The following is a 20021-nucleotide window of genomic DNA, read 5'->3' on the forward strand; positions in this document are numbered from 1 at the left end:
TTCTTCTGATTGAAAGGGTAGTTTGGACATCCAGGTCAATCATAAAGTTGAAGTCCAGACACATGAAATTCTAATGCCTTGTAAGGGCTAAATAATAAAAAGAGTCTGGTCTAACAAGTAGATGCTCATTGTTTGGAGTAAATACTAGGCTCAGATGCTGCAAGATACAAACTAAAAAGTACAATTTGAAAGTCATGCTTATGGGTACCATGCAAAACCTGAGTGCATGAAGAGTTTGGAGCAAATCCATGCAATGATAAAACAAAGAACGGCTTTACAATAATATGAGCAACTATGTAATGTAAGATGTAATATTTAAACATCTTTATGTCCTCTACTAGAGCGGAACTGAAAACAGGCTGCCTTTACTCAGAGGAATGATCTAATTACATCTTTAAAGAGTTTCATTATTGCTGGGGTTCAGTACTTTGCATTATACTTAGCGCCAATGACTGCACGTGACCTTGTTGTAGACGACTGGCTCGTTGAGTCACAGACCCCCCCCCCCCCCCCCCCCCGGCATGGACATCATTAAACCAACAGAGGCCATGTTAGGTTAAATCCATCCTTTAGTTAGGCTTAGGGGACGGCTAAGCATGTGTTGGCCAAAGTCAACTGAGACCCGCAGCCGGTGTTGATCTTGGTCCGCTCCCTGTCAGCGTCAGGATAATTTGAGAAAGTGTGTTCAGCCAACACCGCTTTTTTGTTGTTGTTGTTTTTTGTTTTAGGAAGAGACATTCAGCCTGAGAGTTAATAGTGAGGACAAGATAGTTTATCCTGCTTTATTTCACATACTAGCTGTTTATGTCAAGTCTTGCCACAGTAAAGCGTAGCAGAATTACATGGATCTTTTATGTGTTTTCCGTTTTATTCCCTTTGGCCCTTTGCTACCATGTATCTAAATTGTAAAAAAAAAACCAAAAAAAAAAAAAAAAAAAAAAAAAAACCTCAAACAGCGTATTAGAAATAAAAAGGACAACAGGCAAAAACAAGCAAAGAGAAGCAAATAGTTCCAGGGTTTCTTCCTAAGAGTTTTTTTTTTTTTGCCTGAGCCAAATGTTTTTGCTGTAGTTCTGAAGCTCTGCGTCAGGTTTAAGTCGACCAAAGCATCCCTCAGCTGGTTTTAACAGTTCATTGCTGAAAATATGTGGAGCTCCTAATCAACGAGCTTTATCAGTTTGTGTGGTGCCTTTAGGTTACTGGTTACTTCTTACCAGAGATTCATGAAAGGCAGAATTTTGCTGCAAATGGGAAATGCTGTCTTGAAGCAAACTTGGTCCCGTCCTATCGGCAGCCCCTCTACTGCATTTCCGGTGCCGGTCACCCAGAACACCTTGGTAGTTGGAGTTGTTTGAAAGAGGATTAAATGGAGTTCCACCAATTCCTATTTCCCTCAAAATGTACAATTTGCATCCTTTCTCTTATTTAATGTCACTCTACGTTTACGTCAAGTCACAATAATCAGACTTACACAGCGAGTCACGTTTCTTAGCAGCACCTGAAAAAGGTGTGAGCAGTAAAACCCTTGAGATTAATCACTGTCTTTTTTCAGCTGGAACATCTGTGTAAGATTTCTGTGTTTTAAGTTGTGCGCATTTATTCAATGAGGGAAAACACCCTGTTTCTTATTGTTTTATGATTATTATTATTTCACAGGGTTGGTAAATACAGAGAGGAAACTTTGACCATTCCTCTTTGCAGAATCTTTCTAGAGTCCTGGATCCTCTCATAGGTGCTCTTCTCTTCAGCTCAGTTCCAGGGTTTCAGCAGGATTTAGAACTGGGAACTAGGAGGCTCACCGAGGAAGGTTTCTGTGAGCTGACCTTGTGTTGACTTGGTCATATGTTTGGGACCATTCTCCCATTGAGCGACCCAATGATAGTGACCTATTCCCGGTTAACTGACAGAGTCCACCAGTGTTATTTAAACTTTCCTGGTGAAGAGTTCATAATACCATGCACAAGAGAAACAGACCTTTAACCGTGCTTTACCAGGACGTGTTGCTCCACCTATTCATTATTTCATTCATTCCTTTTCCAGTGTTTGTCTGGACACAGTGTTAGTCTCATCGGACCCAAACGCACAGCTCTAATAAACGGCCCAGGGAGAAAAGTACAGATAACCGCGCCAGCAAGTATTGTTTTTCACATTAGATGTTTGCTCCACTGAATACAGGGACTCCAGTTATAGGCGGAAATGTTCTAACATCGTCAGTGTGGGATCACGCCCCTGCAAAAAAAGATACGTTCAGTCTCTGCAGGGGTTGCCAAGAATTTCAGCGGGTACTGAAAGTGGATCATGAAGTTTCCAAATCATAATGACAAAAAAAAAAAAAGAAAAGAGGAGGACGTGCTGATTTAAACGAGCAACTAATTGTTCTCATAAGGTCAGTTTAGTCCAACCCAGAACAATAAAACACGATACGTGGCATGTTCTGAGCATCGGTAGATCCCTTGCACAGGTTGTGCCTTTTTTGAATGTGTGAAGGTGCCATTGTTGTCTGATGTAAACTACGTTAGCTGACCCATTCAGGCTAAATATCAGCACTGTCTCTTGTCTGGGGAGCGAGGGCAGCAGAGGATGTCTGGAGCAGCCGTGTTTCCGTACACCAGGAACAATAAGCTCAGGGGTCACCATTCATTACCCTGCTCCTGACCTCTCCCACTCCCACCTCAGGGTGCTAGAAGTACAGACAGAGCTTCACAGCATAAACCGTTCATATTGGATTTTACTCTTCCAAACTTCAGCTAATTGACTGAATCATATTTGTGCTTTTATCGCTCCTGATTGCGTCTCACACAGACCCCCCCCCCCAGACGTAGTTTTGATTACGTCTAGTAGACTTTATATTATTGTCTGGCCCTTGACATTTTCACCTGCTTATTAATTCATAAAGTTTGTCCATCTTCCAGTTGATCGGTAAACACTGCCAACGATTAAACTCCTGCTGACAGAAAGAAGCAAATGTCAGCAGCAGCTTGAAACCCCAGGAATATCCACGCTGCTGCTCGACTTCTCTGCATGTTACTGCGGGGACAGCCGAGGTCAGGCACGTAACTTTCAGCGCGGTTCCTCCCGCCTGAAGGTCCAGAGAGTGCACAGACGACACAAAGAGCCATGTCGGGCTATAAACCAGCTCACCCTGGGTGCGTCAGCGCAGTCGAACGGCAGCTGCAGCGCCTCTGGAGGGATTTGAGTTTGTCTGAACATGTCGCTTTGTTCCACTGGGGGGGAACACGTCCGCTCTCTGCTCACGCACAACACCAGGCTACTGCTGTGGCCCAAACACCAAGCATGATAAACCGTGCTTCCAACTGGAAAAAACAAGTTCAGGCCCCTGCATGTGATTTCAATATCAACAACGGAGGACTGAATTTTAACACAGCCGTCTAAAACATGACCCATTTGAGCTGCAGGTTCAATGACCCTGCTGCGTTGCTTCCACACGGTTAGCGCAAAGGTGGATTTGCCTCAAAGGTCTCTGCACAGCAGCGTTTTAAGTAGAAAGTTAACATGCTGTATTGATCTATAGGCAAATAAGCCGTTTCCAAATTTCCTGATAAAAAAATTCCGTCTGATGGACATTTTCATTCTAACCCAGTCTCATTGAGAAACGAGCAATAGCCACGCTGGTCCACAAGGGGAAACGTAGTTTGTTTAAATAATACGTTTCAGTTATGTTTTATTTGGACTAGTTATCTGTTGGCTTCTGTATTTATCTGCATTTTGATGACATTTCTAGTGAAATGTATGCATAACATTTTAATAATCCTTGTTCAGGGAGTGTAGACAACATTTAGTTTAGTAGTTTCCCTAACCCCAACCCTAACCTTGTCCCTTTTGCTCAGGCTGTTTCAGAGGAAGCTGCTTTTTATGCATCCTACCCTTTATTAAAAATTTAAGGAATACAGGAGAACAGACTGTTTACAAGTCATCAAAAACATTAAATAGCACACAGTCCTAATACACAATGGCAGGGAGGTACATAACTCAGTGTTTATACTTAAGGGCTTTTCCACGAGATGAATCTTCTTTCTTGCCTTATTATTCACCATGTTGCATGTAAATCAGAGACGCTGAGAAACAGAAATATGATGTGCAGCATCATCCGGCAAGTATCTGAGTTACATAATTTTGAAAACAATACATGAGTGACATAACTTGATCAGAGATTTTTAGAGCCATGGGGTGGCCAAAGGTTCTGTTTCCAAAATAATACTCTCTTGTCATGTGACCCAAACATCAGTCTGTCATACACGCAGTCCTTGATGGGACAATCTTACCTTTAGACAATCCCTGAACCAAAGCAGTCTAACAAGGGTCATATGAGGTATAGTGTATACACGATGGGTCTGAGCAGCCTGGGAAGCTTAGATCCTTCAGGGTTTGCAGCAAGAAGATGCAGATTTTCTCTAATGTGGAGAGGGTGATCTCCTCTGCCATCATCTGTTGGGGCAGCAGCATCAGAGCAACGGACACAAAGAAACTTAAAAGAAGGCCCGCTCTGTTCTGGAGGCCGTTCTAGAACCTCTGGAGATGACTTTACAAAGAAGGAATTTTCATAAAACGAAGAACATCCTCTTCTGATTCTGATGAAAAGCATCCTCTTCATCATTCAACAACAGAGTGTCTAAAGTTAGAAGCTTGTCCAGATCCGCCGTAAGACAGACCACTAGAGGAGATCCTTCATCCCTACAGCCGTCACCACCTACAGCAGCTTGTTGTTCAAACCCTCATAAAATGAGTTATACTAACATTTTGTTTCTCTTTTGGATTCATAATGTATTTTTTTATTTAATTTGGTAGAATATTTACACATTACAAGTAAATACACAATACAGAAATAATGTTATTTTTACACAATAAGTGATTAAAATTGGTCCATTATTCAAAATGTCTCTGCGAAAGTGTTGAGCACAGCGTTTCTGCAAAGGAAAAAGTTTTCACACAGACTTTAAGGCTGTTTCCTCTTCTGAAGTTACCATGAAGGTATAATATAATAATAATCCTTATAATATAATATATAATCCTGCCTGTGAAGTTATACCAAATGTTTCACACATTAGGGTCTAACCAGCCCTACAAGACTTCTCCATGACGCGCTGTGCAACGTGGATTTAGTCATCTTCGGTACGTCATCAAATTTGATGTGTGCACATTTTACGATCATCGTTTACAACTAAATCGCTTAATTATGACATACGACTCTACTCTTCAATCCCAAATCCTTTCATAACAAAACCACAATCGAATAAGTTTAATAAAAAACAGTCCAGTAATAAATTAAAGAGTTTTCTTTGGATGAATCAGTTCAATCAAACACCATTGTCCTTTCATAAATAGTAATTAAAATATAGGTACGGCAAAATCACCGGTGCAGCACATCAAAGTCTGCAGGCGCAAAAAAAATTAAATAGTATAAAAATGTTCGTACAAAAAATAAAAATCAAACAGGAAGAAATAATGTGTTGGGGCCCAAATTATTTATCAGTCTTGGTCTAAACAAACAAACCAAGTTTACTTGAAGTAACATTGAGAAGAAACCTTTGCCTCATCTTAATATAAAATATGTTTACACGAAGAAATTGAATGATGAATACATACCGGTATGTCTAAAAATTATGTTGGGTTTGTGAGGATGAAGTATGACTGCATCTAAAGGCTAATTAATCCTGGCTTTTAACTTTGTTCTGTAGGACTAATCTGGACTAACCAAGCCTGACTGTCTGTGTCTCTGTTTTGACTAAACCTGATCTGAATGTGGGATTAAGTCCAATTGTCAACATAATTATTTCCGATATATAATATATAATTTCCCAGTTTTTAAGTGGATGAGCTATGTGTTGTCATTTATACTAGTCTGAAAGTTTATTTTGTGGCATAAAATGTTGTTACTGCATAGGCTGTGCATGTTGACAATGTATATGCAATTAAAAAAAATCTAATCCAAAGAAACTATGTCTTAAATAGCATGATTACCAGCAGGTTTGTGTCTGCAAATTCTAATCGGGTTACAGAAAAGCTCCCATGAAATACTTATTCATAAAGTTAGACACCTGCTGTAAGTGCAGAATTGGATCAAACTGGTGAAATTAATTACGTGAATTGACTTAAACATAACTTATCCATTGTTGCTTTTGCTTATTTTTTCCCACAGAGAATCAGAGTTTAGACATTTACTACAATAAATATATATTGGGCACGACACAAATCTAGCTTATGAAATGAATGAAATTATGTATGGGACATCATTTTGCCACATTGTTGTCTTTTATACTCCTACAGGTCTGGAAGGCAAACCAGAGGACATCGGCAAGAGGAAACAAGAGTTTGGACAGAATGTCATCCCTCCTAAAAAGCCTAAAACCTTTCTGCAGTTAGTGTGGGAGGCCCTTCAGGATGTCACGCTTATCATCCTGGAGGTGGCAGCAGTCATTTCACTAGGCCTTTCTTTCTACAGTCCACCAGACACAGAAAGACAAAGTGAGTATGTTCTCCACTGTGTACACATGTGGGGGAATATTTCTGAATCCTGTGGTGGAAATGTCTGCCAGAAGTGGCATTTTAACAGTAAAAATGTTTCCTGATAAAAAGTTGTTTTTTTTAATCTAGTTACTGACCTCTGTAATTATACAAAGGCTGACATTAACAGCCGGCATGTGAGTGCTCATACTCATACTGGACATTAGGACCAAATGGGTCCAGTCTTTCTGATTGGAACTCTTCTTTAAGGTTTCTGCTTAAAAATGTCTTCATGGACTCACAGTAAACCACAAAAGCAAAAAAGTCAAGCAAATTTTTTTTCTTCTTCAAATTTTTGTACATATTTTGGGTCAAATCTTCTCTAATCTTGTCATGGTGCACATTTTGTACATTTGTACAGTACATGTGTTGATTGTAACCAATGGTCCAGTTAAAATCTGATGCAAGACGTTTGAGAACACAATTCTTCAGTTGATCTATCTACTGTTCTTTATGTTCTCATCTAATATCTCTATGGACAATGTGTTATTGTTGGGGAAACGACAGGGTTTTATTTCTAATATATTGCTTCATATTAGAAATTAAACCTGTCATATAATGAATGCAATTTTTGTCAAACAAACAAAACAATTGAAATTTCTACAGTTGAACTTAGGCAAAAAGATTTAAAGTATTAGAGCCAGCCTGAGGCATAATGAAGCGAAGATCTTTCCAGAGTACTACTAGCAGGGGCGTTGTACAGGGGGGAAAGGTTAGGACAATTCCAAGGGCCCCTGACCTACAGGGGCCCCCAAAAAGAAAAAATACACAAATTTATATCAGGGCCCATAATTCCTGGCGGCACCCCTGACTACTAGTAGCTAGCCCCCCGCCCCCAGATAAACTTAAACATAAAAAGAATAAACATTTTATTTTATGTTTAAGTTAGAATTCCCTTTAAAAATTGAGCAAACTGATAAACTTCCTAGTTATAAACATTCAAAGACTTATCCTAATAGTCTGACAGTTATTAACAATTATTGATAAAAAGTAACATATATATATATATAGATAATAACAAATTTATTGCCATTTGCCATTTTTAATTGTAAACACACACAATTCAACTCAGTGAGGAGCAAGCCTTCAGTTCTGTTAATCACGATCAGTTTCTGCTTACAGCCAGTGACAACGCAACATTTATGATTAGAATATCACATCAGACCTATAAGAAAGAGATTTTAATACAGAAAGGCAGGCTTAATGAGACGTGTGTTTAATAACTGCTTAAAAATAATTTTGATCTGACAAACAAGTCTGATCAGAAGGCATATTCCAATTTATTGAAACCACTGCCCGACCAAATGAATAGATGAGAAAAATAATCTTATGTTCATAATTTATTCAGTTGGGTTCATAACATTGTTACATCAAGTGCTCTTTATTGAATAAATGAGAACAGCTTGCATGGCATGGTGGAACAGTGCGACAGCAGCTTTAAGGCTTTTTTAGTAAGGCCCAGGTATAAAGTTTAAGCCCAGATTGATTTATTTTCTGTTCAGACTGTGGAAAAGCAGCTGGTGGCGTGGAAGAAGAGGGCGATGCGGAGACCGGGTGGATCGAAGGCGCTGCCATTCTCCTCTCCGTAGTGTGCGTGGTGCTGGTGACGGCTTTTAACGACTGGAGCAAGGAGAAGCAGTTCCGTGGTCTGCAGAGTCGTATCGAGCAGGAGCAGAAGTTCACCATAGTGCGAGCGGGGCAGGTGACCCAGATCAAAGTGTCTGAGATTGTGGTGGGAGACATCGCACAGGTCAAATATGGTGAGCAAACGCAACGGATGCATGGCTCTTCAAATGGAAGAGGTTACTAGGCAAGGCAAGGCAAGGCAAATTTATTTATATAGCACAATTCAGTACAAGACAATACAAAGTGCTTTACATGATTAAGATATACCAAAATAATAAAATGTAGATAGAAAATAGAATAAAAGCAAGTAGGGATAGAATGTAGTAACAAAAAAGAACATTAAAAACAGTAAAACTGTTTAACTAGAACAGTCAAAGGCAATTTTAAACAGATGTGTTTTTAATCTTGATTTAAAAGAACTCAGGCTTTCCGCACTTTTACAGTTTTCTGGAAGTTTGTTCCAGATAAACGGAGCATAGGAACTAAATGCAGCTTCGCCATGTTTGGTTCTGGTTCTAGGTATGCAGAGTAGGCTGGAGCCAGAAGACCTGAGTGGTCTGGATGGTTGATACACTGATAACAAGTCTGTGATGTATTTAGGTGCTAAGCCATTTAGGGATTTATAGACTAACAGAAGTATTTTAAAGTCTATTCTCTATACTAGAGATTTAAAGCATATAGTGATGATGATAAAGCTGCCTGGAGAGGAAAGAAATGCAAAAACAAGTCCTTTAATTAACGCTCCTGGTAGTTTTAACAAAGATAGAAAGGAAGCTACAGTTCTATTTAAAAAACTAGGATAATATTCAAAATATGAAAATTTATGAAAAAAAGATAATTAGAAACTTATCCTCCTCCAAAAGTTTATCACAATGTAAATTTAGCAGTAAAATAAATGCATTACTGTTTAACAACTTCCATTTTGGAGCTCAAAACCTTTTCTAATTGTAATTTCTGATATATTAATGATGATGTGACGTAATGCCCTACTAAGTGCCTGCAGTTACCACCTCTGTGTTGCTGTTCCAGGGGACCTCCTCCCAGCAGACGGCATCTTAATTCAGGGCAACGATCTGAAGATTGACGAAAGCTCTCTGACTGGGGAGTCGGATCACGTCAAGAAGACCATCGACAAAGACCCCATGCTGCTCTCAGGTGCATTTCTCTACCCCAGACTTACAGCAACCTGTGTCATTACCAACACCTTAGAAGCTGTTTCTGTCCCAGAATAGCCAGTTAGATTGGATCATTTCTCTGCTTCTCACCTTTATAGACATGTGGTTAAAGTTTTAATTTGAGTTTTAAACCACTAAGCTATGACAGGATCTGAGAGACAACCAGAATAGAACTGGTGAAGAAAGTAATTTAGAAATATATCTATTTTACAAGGCATTCATTATCACATTACTCCATGCAGAACTTAGTATCTGCATAGTGCTAAGTCAAGGCTCTGCATGCAAACCCAAGATGACAAGTTTAGTTCTGGCCATGTGCCTTAGCGTACCTCTAGGCCATTAAAGCTTTAATGTTTGACTCATCAAGTCCCTTTGTCCTTCCAAACAATAATACAATAAATAAAACATCACCGATTACAATACTATACATAATTGTCAAGGGAACACAGGAGCATTCTTTTTGGCTTTGGCCCAAAAACATAAATAGAAGCTTTAAAAGATAAAAGAAGGTCCTATTACCTCATAGGAAAACCTTTTGAAAAAACTGTGTTGCCGTTCTATCTATACCTACTGTGTACTTTGTCAGAGCATCAAAAAATGTGACCGTTGGATAAAGATAAGCTGAGTAAACACGAAAAGTGATTGGTCCCTTTGTTCATTAATAGCAAGAACTCATCCAAACCAAACCAGCCCTCTGGGGGAAAGAATTATTGCACCCTTCGTTAGATCAAGACTTAACTGGGATTAAACTACCTTTTTTTTTTTTTTTTTTTTTTTTTAAGAGAGCTGTGCTCAATGTCTCAATGCCAAAAAAGCATCTTTATGATTCCCCAGAACATTTGGGGGGGGGGGGGGGGGGGGTGAACCCTGTGGACTGGTTTCAGAAACAGACCATTATGCTGACAGTCAAACATGCTGGTGGTTGTGTGAGCTGTTTGGGCTTTTCTCAGGGCTTGGACGACTTGCCAAAATTGATAGATTTTATATCAAAATATTGTGCAAGAGAATGTCCAGCCATCAGTACAGAGGCCTAGGTCCAATCGCCCTTTGGTTACACAGCAGAACAATGATCCAAAGCACATTATCACAAACTCTTGGTACAGCTGTTTTTAGTAAGAGTGGCACAACTAACTGTGAGATATAGGGGGCAATTACTTTTTCCCACAAGGCCAGGCTAAACTGGATAAGTTAAAATGTTCAGTTGTTGGGTGCATTAACCCACACATCTCATGACACGTAACCCAGCATACTACAAAAATGGCTGAAGGGGGTGAAGTGGAACGACCTGGAGCGGGGCGGGATGTGAAGTGGCTCCTTTGCATTTAAAGAAACGGTGCCAAAACAAGTTGCTCTCAGAACAAGGGCAAAAGAGGGGCTGTGGTGCAACAATAATGAGGGATTCAGACCAAAGCATTGCAGTTCCACTTTAGATAGACCACAAAGGAATTATTTAAATGTGAAAAGAAAGGATTTAAAAATATGATATGACCTTCTAATGAAGAATATCATCATTTGAAAATAACTTCTTGTGTTTTCTCAGGTTGTTATCCAATGATGATTTTTTTTATATTCTGAAATATGCAAGTGAGACAAAAAAGCAAAACAAGAAATCCATAAGAGGGCAAGCACTTCTTCACAGTGCTGTACAACATATATGCCAATATGCCATTTATATCTACAATTTAGGTTCTGGTAAATCTCAAATGTAGACCTTGACAAAGCATGAGAAGTGCTTGAAATTTACTTTGTAAAACCTTTTGTTATAATAAAGAACAACCATGTACATAAAACTTTAATGTCAACTCAAAGACCCGCACCAACATGCAGGTCTGGTGAAGTGAAAATGTGAAAAGGTTATTCAAGGTTATTAAATAGTGTCCTTTATCCTTTTTCTTCAGGCATGGTTTATACATAGTAAGAGTTCACAGTCCACCAACTTAGGTTAACATGAAAAATCAGTGTTAGGGAAATGTCGATACCGATACCAGTATAGGCCGGTGCGCCGATACCGCGCTAAAATGGTGGAATCGGTATCGGCAAGTACCACCAAATAGGTCACAGATACCATCCTGGACTTGTTGTCATAGCAACATGTGCGCTAGCTTAAACCTGCTCGCGAGAAGGCTTATTTCATGCAAACAGTATTAGATCGCAGCTTTATAGGCGGAGGAGATAGGGAAGTCTGTCGTATCCATGTTGTCCATTTTTACGACAGCAACCTGGTGTGGAAGGTGCAAGAATAATTTCAGAGCTTTTAGAATTAATCGCGTATTGCGCAATAGACATAATCCTTTAGCGCAGCGCGACAGTGTAATTGTAGAGAGATTTTTCTTGGTGGCTGTTATAAACAGACAAACACATAATTTAACAGTGGATTTTAAAAAGGAAAAAGTGGTGTTAGAGACATAAATAGAAAATATTTAAGTTATTTGTATGATGGTTTGCTTTTTATTTTTTACTATATTCAGTAAGAAGATTTGTTCAGGGTATTTTATTGTGAAGTTTAGTTTACTTTGAAAGGCTTGCTTCCTGTCGAGCCGTATATTGTATTAGAAAAAACTATGGACGGATTATCTAGACACGGAGCAATACAGTTTTACCGTGTAAACTGTGGATGACTTGGAAAAGGAAGAACTTAATTTTTTATAGATAAAGAATTTTTTTGTCAAAATTCACAGTTTGCACGCATCCTTTACTTCCAATGTCTAAGGAATGACACTGAAATTTGGATCTCTTGACATCACAAGTGCCTTTTTAAAATAAAGTATAATAATTAAAGGCTACCATTTTGTAGAATATTCTTGTATTTCACTTTTACCTGTCCCCATGTTCTAGTGGGTTCTGTGGAGGCTCTGTTATAAAAGAACAAAGTAAATATGAAATTATTAAAATGCTAAAATTAATACTGTAGAAAGTGATAGAAACATCTACCATGGACAGTATTTACGCATTAATTTGTCTGCTACTTTTTGCCAGCCCTTTCTCCTGGCTTTAGCAGACTTTGAGGTGTTATCTGTCGTTTTACTTAATGACTCAAATTCGGCATAACCTTCCATTAAAAGCTCGTGTTCTGCTAGAGAAAAAAACTGTGGGCGTTCTTTGGCCATGCTGAACAGCCAATAGCAGCACTGCTGATCATTGTTTCTACTATCGATACATTTCCCCCTTTAAACAAACGCATGAACGCTTCAGTTATCTCAGATAACTCAATCCAGCCATACTAATCATAAACAACAGGTGTGTTGAAAGAACCCAATTAGCGGGATCATGATTAGCCGGATGAAATCATCTTGGATGTGTCATTTGATCTCGGATGTTTTAAGCAGCGTACGAAGAACGGACCCCTGATCCAGGGAAACACACAAACAGAAGCCGCTGGTACAAACAACACATGCAGGCAGGTGACAAGACCAGATATTCTGGCAGTGAGTGAATGAAAGAGGCAGGTGGAAGTAGGCAGGGGAACAGGTGAGCAGAGTTGGCAGTAATTAGTGCAGCAGGTGGAGCTGATCAGGTGCAGACTGGTGGCAGGTAGGTGACTAAGCTGATTGGGTGGTGACTGGTGGCTGTTTATTGAGGGGAGTGAAATCTAATAAGTCCAGAAAAGTACAAACAAAAACCTGAATCATGACAATGGATGGCTGAAAATGAGTGGTTTAAATAAACAACACGCAATAAAGCAAAGAGATAACATATGTCAGTTAACTATTTAAATAGAAGTATATATTGGTAGCTGATTAATTGATCAATTATTGAATATGGCAGGATTAGTCCTCCATATTCAGCTACCTCACTGAGAAAAAGCAGGTGCAATTGGTACATAGACTCATTGAGAATCCCGTTATTTGGGCTAAATTTTTAAAAATGTAGCACTGAATTAGGACTATCAGAAGGACTGAACAAGCACAACTTGTGTTTTGGCTTAGGCAGATTTACAAAGGATTCATAGATTTAAACAAAGTCCGATTCTTGTCTTGTGGGCTTTTCAGTGTAAAATTTTAACTTTTTTTCACATTTCCCATCAGGCACACATGTGATGGAGGGCTCTGGCAAGATGTTAGTCACCGCCGTAGGTGTGAACTCTCAGACTGGAATTATTTTCAAGCTGCTTGGTGCCAGCGACGATGGTGATGGCAGCGGCGAAGAGAAAAAGGACAAAACTAAAGAGGAAAGGAAAAACAAAGACAAAAAGGATAAGAAGTGTAAGTTCAAGAGCACCCAAGTACATCAATAACCCTCTGAGAAGAATACATTGTGTGGTGTCCAGCAATCACTCATTACACATCCCCTGTTTCACAGATCAGCTAATTCAAAGTATAGTTGCACCCTGCAGAGCGGCCATATAGAGATACCCTTTATTTGCTGATATCTTCAGTGAAATGTGCAAGATATTTTGTAATCTATTGGATTCTCAATATACCTTTAGAATTTCTGAAGGTTGCTACATTTTCATTTGATACTGTGGCTGCCTAAAATCAACTTTTGGTAGGCGGGCACTAAGTGTCGCTTCACCCAATCAGCCTGGAAAGGTCTGCTGAATGTGCTTCCTTTCCCTGGACAGATTAGATGAGAGCAGATGAGACCCAGGTTGATAATGTGCAGAACGGAGAATGCTGCACATTATAAATCTAGCTGGCCAGGTCAAAGACACCTAACGTTGACCTATGAAAACATAAGTATTAGTGAATGTTCAAATAAAAATGTATGAAGACCACAAGAAAATCTGTAAACTATGCAAAAACTACCAGAAAGCCCAAAGTAAAAAGACAGTTTCATGCATTTCATTTCACGCTTTGTTTATTCTAGAGCTAAAAATAATAATAAAAAAAAAACAATTATCTATTAGCTGCAAGTATGAGGACATATTTACATATTTGTGCTACACTGAAAGATGGGGAAACAAGGTGTGTGTTAATGTTGTTATTGCTGTCAAGACTGTACACTGACAGGAGGGCGTTCAGTTTGTTTTCATAGAATACAAAATATGAGTTTTTCAGCATGAATCGTAATTCCATCCAGAACTACCACACTTTCATGCAGCAGCAGTATCATCTCTGTGATCAAGCTGCTTTAACACAGTGTTGACAGAGCATCTCAGAGGGAGATGAGGAACTGTCTTTATCTTGTATTTTTTTAAAAAGACATGTTTGACTTCAATGACAATATGCAAGTAATACTACGCATGAAAACCCCAGAACTTGTATAATACTTGCATGTGATGCCGCTGACATGGGGCTTATTTACTTATGTCAGTAACAGAGAGTGCCTTGGGGAGAACCTAGGTTATTCCACTTCCTCCTTTTTATCCTTGGCAATATTAACTAAACAGGTCAACATTTAGACTCCTGACAAATGTCTTAAACCCAAAGTATTGAGCATAAATTAAATTCCATCTTAATACAAAGGCTTCCTCTTCATGGGTTAAACAGCTTCGACTCTTCTGGGAAAGCTGTCTCGATGTTTAGGTTTAGGTTTAGGTTTAGGTACGGTAAGTTTGTTTGTTGGAACATCTAACTGTTGTACCAGGAAAACATTTATGAGGTCAGAAAAGGATGTTGGAAGGGAGGCTTGGCTCGTAGTTTCTGTCCTAATTTATCCCAAAGATGTTCTAACAAGCTGAGCTTCTGGCTCATTGCCAAGCCCTTCCACACCTCCATGTCTTTATGGATCTGGCTTGGTGAACTGAAGCACAGGCATGTTTGAGGCTATCTTCACACCGTTCCCATAGAGTCAGTAGCTTAGAATTGCCAAATCTTGGTATACAGAGCACTTCTGATTTCATTTCCGTGGAATTAAGAGCCCAGGCCCATCTTCTGAAAAACAGTCCCAGGTCATAATCCCCAATCTTACACCTGACACACTGCAGACATGCAAGTGTCCTATTCCTGGTAACTACCAAACCCAGACTATTCCACTGGATTGATTCGTCAATCCATAGAACACTTCTCCATTGCTCTAAAGTCTTCTGGCATTGGGCTTTACACCCTTTAAATCTGAAACTCAGTCATCAAAGTTAACATTGCATAGATAAAAACTGTGGGTTAAGATATCTATTTAGAGTATTTAGAAATGTCTGTTAATTTGTTGCATCTGTTAGATTAATATTCTGTGTTTTTTGCAGGTAAAAAGGAAGAAAAAAGCCAGAAAGGTAAGCATCACATCAGTGACTTACCATTTCTCTTAAAATTCGTTACCTGATTGTACCTGGCTTGACTCAAAGTGTTCTATGGGCTCCATATTGGTTCTCATGCAAGCTGCCATACTTACTACCTAGTTTATAGTAATTGAATCCCCTTTTGTAAGTAGTCTTCTCCTGGAATACAAGGCTGGAGCATACTGAGAAATGGATCTTTGACTATTCTTTTTGGCCAAATTAAATTATCTACAGTCGTGGGTCCTCTCTTAAACTCACTTCTTCTCAGCTCACCTCATAGGTTTTCTATATGATATCATTTGGGGGATTGACATGGCCATAGAAGCAGGTTGACTTTGTTTCTTGTGACCTATTTCTGTTCCCCTGCCAGTATTTAAAATCTGTTTGCAAGAGCCTTTGAAGGAGAAAGAGACCAGAACATTACAGATCCTCCATCGTACTTGAGAGACAACTTAGGTGGTATTCCACATATTCATTCCTTGCTTGACACAGAACCCTTCTTGAGTATTTGGTGCCTAAAAGCAGAGTCTCATCTGACCAAGGCACACCGCTTATGAAAATTTCATATGTTTGTCCTCGTTATGGTAGGGCAGTGCATTAGTCCCAAACAACCAGTTAGCATGCGCCAAATGGTTGTTATGGAGACTTGGTGACCCAGAATATCTGTCTTTCCTGCAATTCTCTGATATAGGTCCTCTTTCAGCTTTGTCTGCAAGATATAAGCCTCTTTGTGATATCATTACTATACCACAAGACACCAGGATATCATCAAATACTGGCTCAAAATTTCTTGACACTTGGCTTGACTTTAAATGTAGCGTAGAAATACAACAAATCGTCCTATTTATTTATTTAATGTAAATCGTTAATGGGGTTAATAAATGTGGTAGAGTCTTATTAGACACAATTATACTGAAGGTGGGATTCTCCCCCACTCAGTGAATGTTCTCAAGTTAAAGGTTGGGTTCTGTAAAAGTGTGTAGGACACTGCATTTGTTGCTGCTCTCTGAATAACAGATGGGACATAATCATTGATATGAAAGAGGCAGGAGGTCATTAGTCAGAAATATTTTCAGATAAATCCACCTTAGTTGTGGATGGGTTTCTCTGATGAGACCTCAGGCAGTAATATGGGCTAAAGGTGTGAATAAGCAATATTTGCCTGGCCTTGAGAGATGTAATGACATACCTCTGGAAACGGATGCTACAACTTTCTTTGCCTGGGTTTTGGAGTGTGTATTTCATATAGGTCAAAAGATTATTGCACAGTTTGTAAGCTTGGAGGACTAACAGTAGGGATACCCAATCAGGCTGAAGTATAGAAATTGCATCGATTAAATTGTATTTTATTTTCCTCCGTGTTAATATTGTTTAGAGGACAATACATCAATTTCTAAATTTAAAAACAGATGTAAACAATGTTAGAAGCTCATTAGGAATTTGTTGTCATGATTCAAGAATGTTTACACTGGGAAAAAGAGGAATTGGAAAGTGTGATCGCCTTAGCTTGGAATGTCTCACTGGTGACTGGATCCCCTTGCAATTGTTGAGTAGCATCATTGGGAATTAAAATGGCATCAACATCAAATAGGTAAACATGTAAGAATATTTTTTAAGCCTTCTCTTGCAAAAACATTTTTAATTCTTGAACCTGTTCACACTTGATATTGCAACAGCAAACTTGAATGTATTTAATGTTAATTTCATGTCATAGACTAACAATAAGATGGGCATGATGTTAACCTGGAGAAACAAGGACACATTGTTTTAACAAAGTCATTATAAAAAGTTTTTAAAGTATATTTATATTTAGCCCCTTTACTCTAACACCATCCTTCCCTCCCTTCTTCCATCCATCCATTCATCCATCCCTACATCCATTTTCATCTAATCTGACAAGTCCTAGAGATGAGCCCAGACATCTCTCTCTCCAGCGGCCACTCTTCTGGAGGACCCGAAGAGTTTCCCTGGCCAGAGGGGATATATAGTCTCTCTAACAAGTTCTGGTTCTGCCTCCGGATCTCCTCCCAGTTGGAGGCATCCTGATCACGCTGATCCAACAGGGGGGAATGGCGGATCTACTCTAGCCCAAATGATGAAGCAGCTCACCCTATCTCTAAGGGTGAGCCCAGTCACCCTGCAGAGGAAGCGCATTGTAGTTGTTTGGATAACTGTAGTTGAGGATTGTAGCTAAGACTGGCTGATAAATTTGGTGACCTTTTCTTTTCCGCTTGGCTCTTTCTTCATCTTATGCACGCATTACTGCAGACAATGCCCACATCTGTTGATCCATCTCCGGCTCCATCCCACAATCACTTATGAGAGAAAAGCTACGATATTCAAACTCCTCAGTGTGAGGTAAATCTGACTTCCAGCCCAGGGGGTGTGCCTTCTTTGGTAAACAACCATCACTTCTGACATTGACTTTGCAGCAACAACTCCTGATTCGTTCCTACAAGGAGTGGATGCTTAAGAGCTTAATAGCCTCCCCAACACCCAATACTTCCACAGCACCCCCACAAAAATGCCTTGGAGAACACGATGTTGCCTGAAGATCATTGGTGCCTGTCATGGTGAATAAGCCTTTTCCAAATAAACAAAATACATGTAGATTAGACAACCAAACTCCTATGACATCCTGAGCAGTTCCTTCTCCTGACCCTTTTCCTGAAAGTTTGGACCAGCTGCCCAGCCTGCCCCTCCATGGGTGCTCTGGTCCTCCATGCATGCACTGAAAGGGATCATCAACCACAAGAGCCCCACAATGTACAGAGCCTTCAGCATCTCAGGATGAATCTCATCCACCCTTGGCATCCTGCCATAGGGGAGCTTATGAACCACCTCAGCGACTTCTGCCAAAGTAATGGATTTAGTCCTTCCACTGCCCAAAAATATCCTCAGTCAACATCTCCTCTTCCCCTAGCAAACATGACACACTATGGGGGTCCAGCCTTCCCTCTCTGAGCTGTAGAACAATTTTCCAGAAGTTCCTCAAGGCCAAAGGTTTCTACTCATGGCTTAATTTTTGCCTCTGCAGCCTCAGAAGCTTCAGTCCTTTTAGCCACCTGGCACATGTCTGCTGCCTCAGGAGTCTCCATATACAACCAGGACCGGTGTCCCCCAAAATGTCCTCTGGTTTGAACCCAGGTGGTGATTTGTGGACAGCTCTTCACTTCTTTTTCCAGAAGACTTTTTTACACCTCAGGTCTGACGACAAGATTTTAAAATCGATCATTGATTGCCAGTCCTAGGTGGCCTGGTCCCAAGCACACATTATGAATCACCTTGTGCTCAAACATGGTGTTTTTTATGGACTTCCCATGCTATTAGATAACAGTATTCTATTTTTTAGGCATTTTTAGAACAACTCTGACCTCTGCAGTTTATTAGAGGAACAGAGAGCATCATCTATGAAGTTGTATGGTACCATCCATCCATCGTCTACAATCGCTTATCCGTGCAGGGTCTCCAGCACTCATTGGAATGATACTAATCAGGTTGGGTATTAACTCCAGTGATGCGGCTGAAGGGGAGGATGATGGGTGTGGGTGGCAGGGTTCAAGGAAAAGGGATACTTTCACAAAGACCTCCATTTTAGCAGCAAAACAGTTTTGAAACTTGCTATGTGTGTCTCTCTGGGTATATTTTGCTTCTCCTCTTGCCTTGTTCTGGGTATTTAGACTTTCTCATTGTCCAACAACCTGTAATCTGCGAGATGATTCATAAAAAACAGCAACAATGTGTGTACAAGACTGATGATGTTGTGTTTTACTAAGATCATTTTATGATGAACTTGTGACGTCTCCAGGGTTTTTCTTGCATCTTGCTGACTTGCAAGTGGGATAGTCTCTACTATAGCCTCTTTTTATGGCTATTTGACTTTAAGCGCAGTTGTTGACCATCCTTCATTTTGCTACTGAGTGTCATATGTGTCACTATGAGCTGGATTTCAATGAGATCACGCAAAAAGAAAAAAGATGCTTCCGAAGTGCTGCTTCTATTGAAGGTCCTACCTCTGCTGCTGGACAGGGGAGGGCTCTCCTGGTTCCTTGTGATCCCACATGGTGCATCTTACAGAGTATGTCCCTGTGGTCTGAGCAGCAGCAGGAGCAGGTGCTCCTGACTCTGTTGATGGTGATTAGGAGCAAGAAGATTATCGCCGTTAAGCTCGGCAGCTGCTTTCTTCTCCTACCTGCTGCTGGTGCCTACTTGTCCACTAATAACCTCATTACAGAGATGGGATCAGCTTGCTCACACACACACACACACACACACACTCAAGCAGGCACCCCCACCTCTCTGACTTGAAGCAGTAGTAGTTAACTCTACTGGTGTTGCTCATAAAACCATGGTGAGTTGAGGAAACATCCTGTGGTTAGGGACATTTTCGAACAAGTCAGATTAAAAATCTGTTGTGACTCAACTCATCACAACAAACTAACACTGGGATTACACCACTTTATCCATGAGAAAAAGCATGGACGGTTAATATTTATGGGCTGCCATGCAAAAGTAACGTTTATACCATCCATCCATTGTCAATA

General features: G+C 39.9%; 1 protein-coding gene across 1 annotated transcript in view; it reads left to right on the plus strand.

Moving 5' to 3' along the window:
* Nucleotides 1-20021, plus strand: part of LOC105927064 (plasma membrane calcium-transporting ATPase 1) — a 59002-nt gene that overhangs the window by 11567 nt on the left and 27414 nt on the right. The window contains exons 4-8 of the mRNA XM_021317086.2: nt 6286-6483; nt 8025-8282; nt 9178-9303; nt 13349-13525; nt 15445-15471. Of these exons, the coding sequence (XP_021172761.2) occupies nt 6286-6483; nt 8025-8282; nt 9178-9303; nt 13349-13525; nt 15445-15471 (786 nt within the window). The remainder of the gene's footprint in view (nt 1-6285; nt 6484-8024; nt 8283-9177; nt 9304-13348; nt 13526-15444; nt 15472-20021) is intronic.

Source organism: Fundulus heteroclitus, chromosome 2 (assembly GCF_011125445.2).
Source record: "Fundulus heteroclitus isolate FHET01 chromosome 2, MU-UCD_Fhet_4.1, whole genome shotgun sequence".
NCBI lineage: Eukaryota > Metazoa > Chordata > Actinopteri > Cyprinodontiformes > Fundulidae > Fundulus > Fundulus heteroclitus.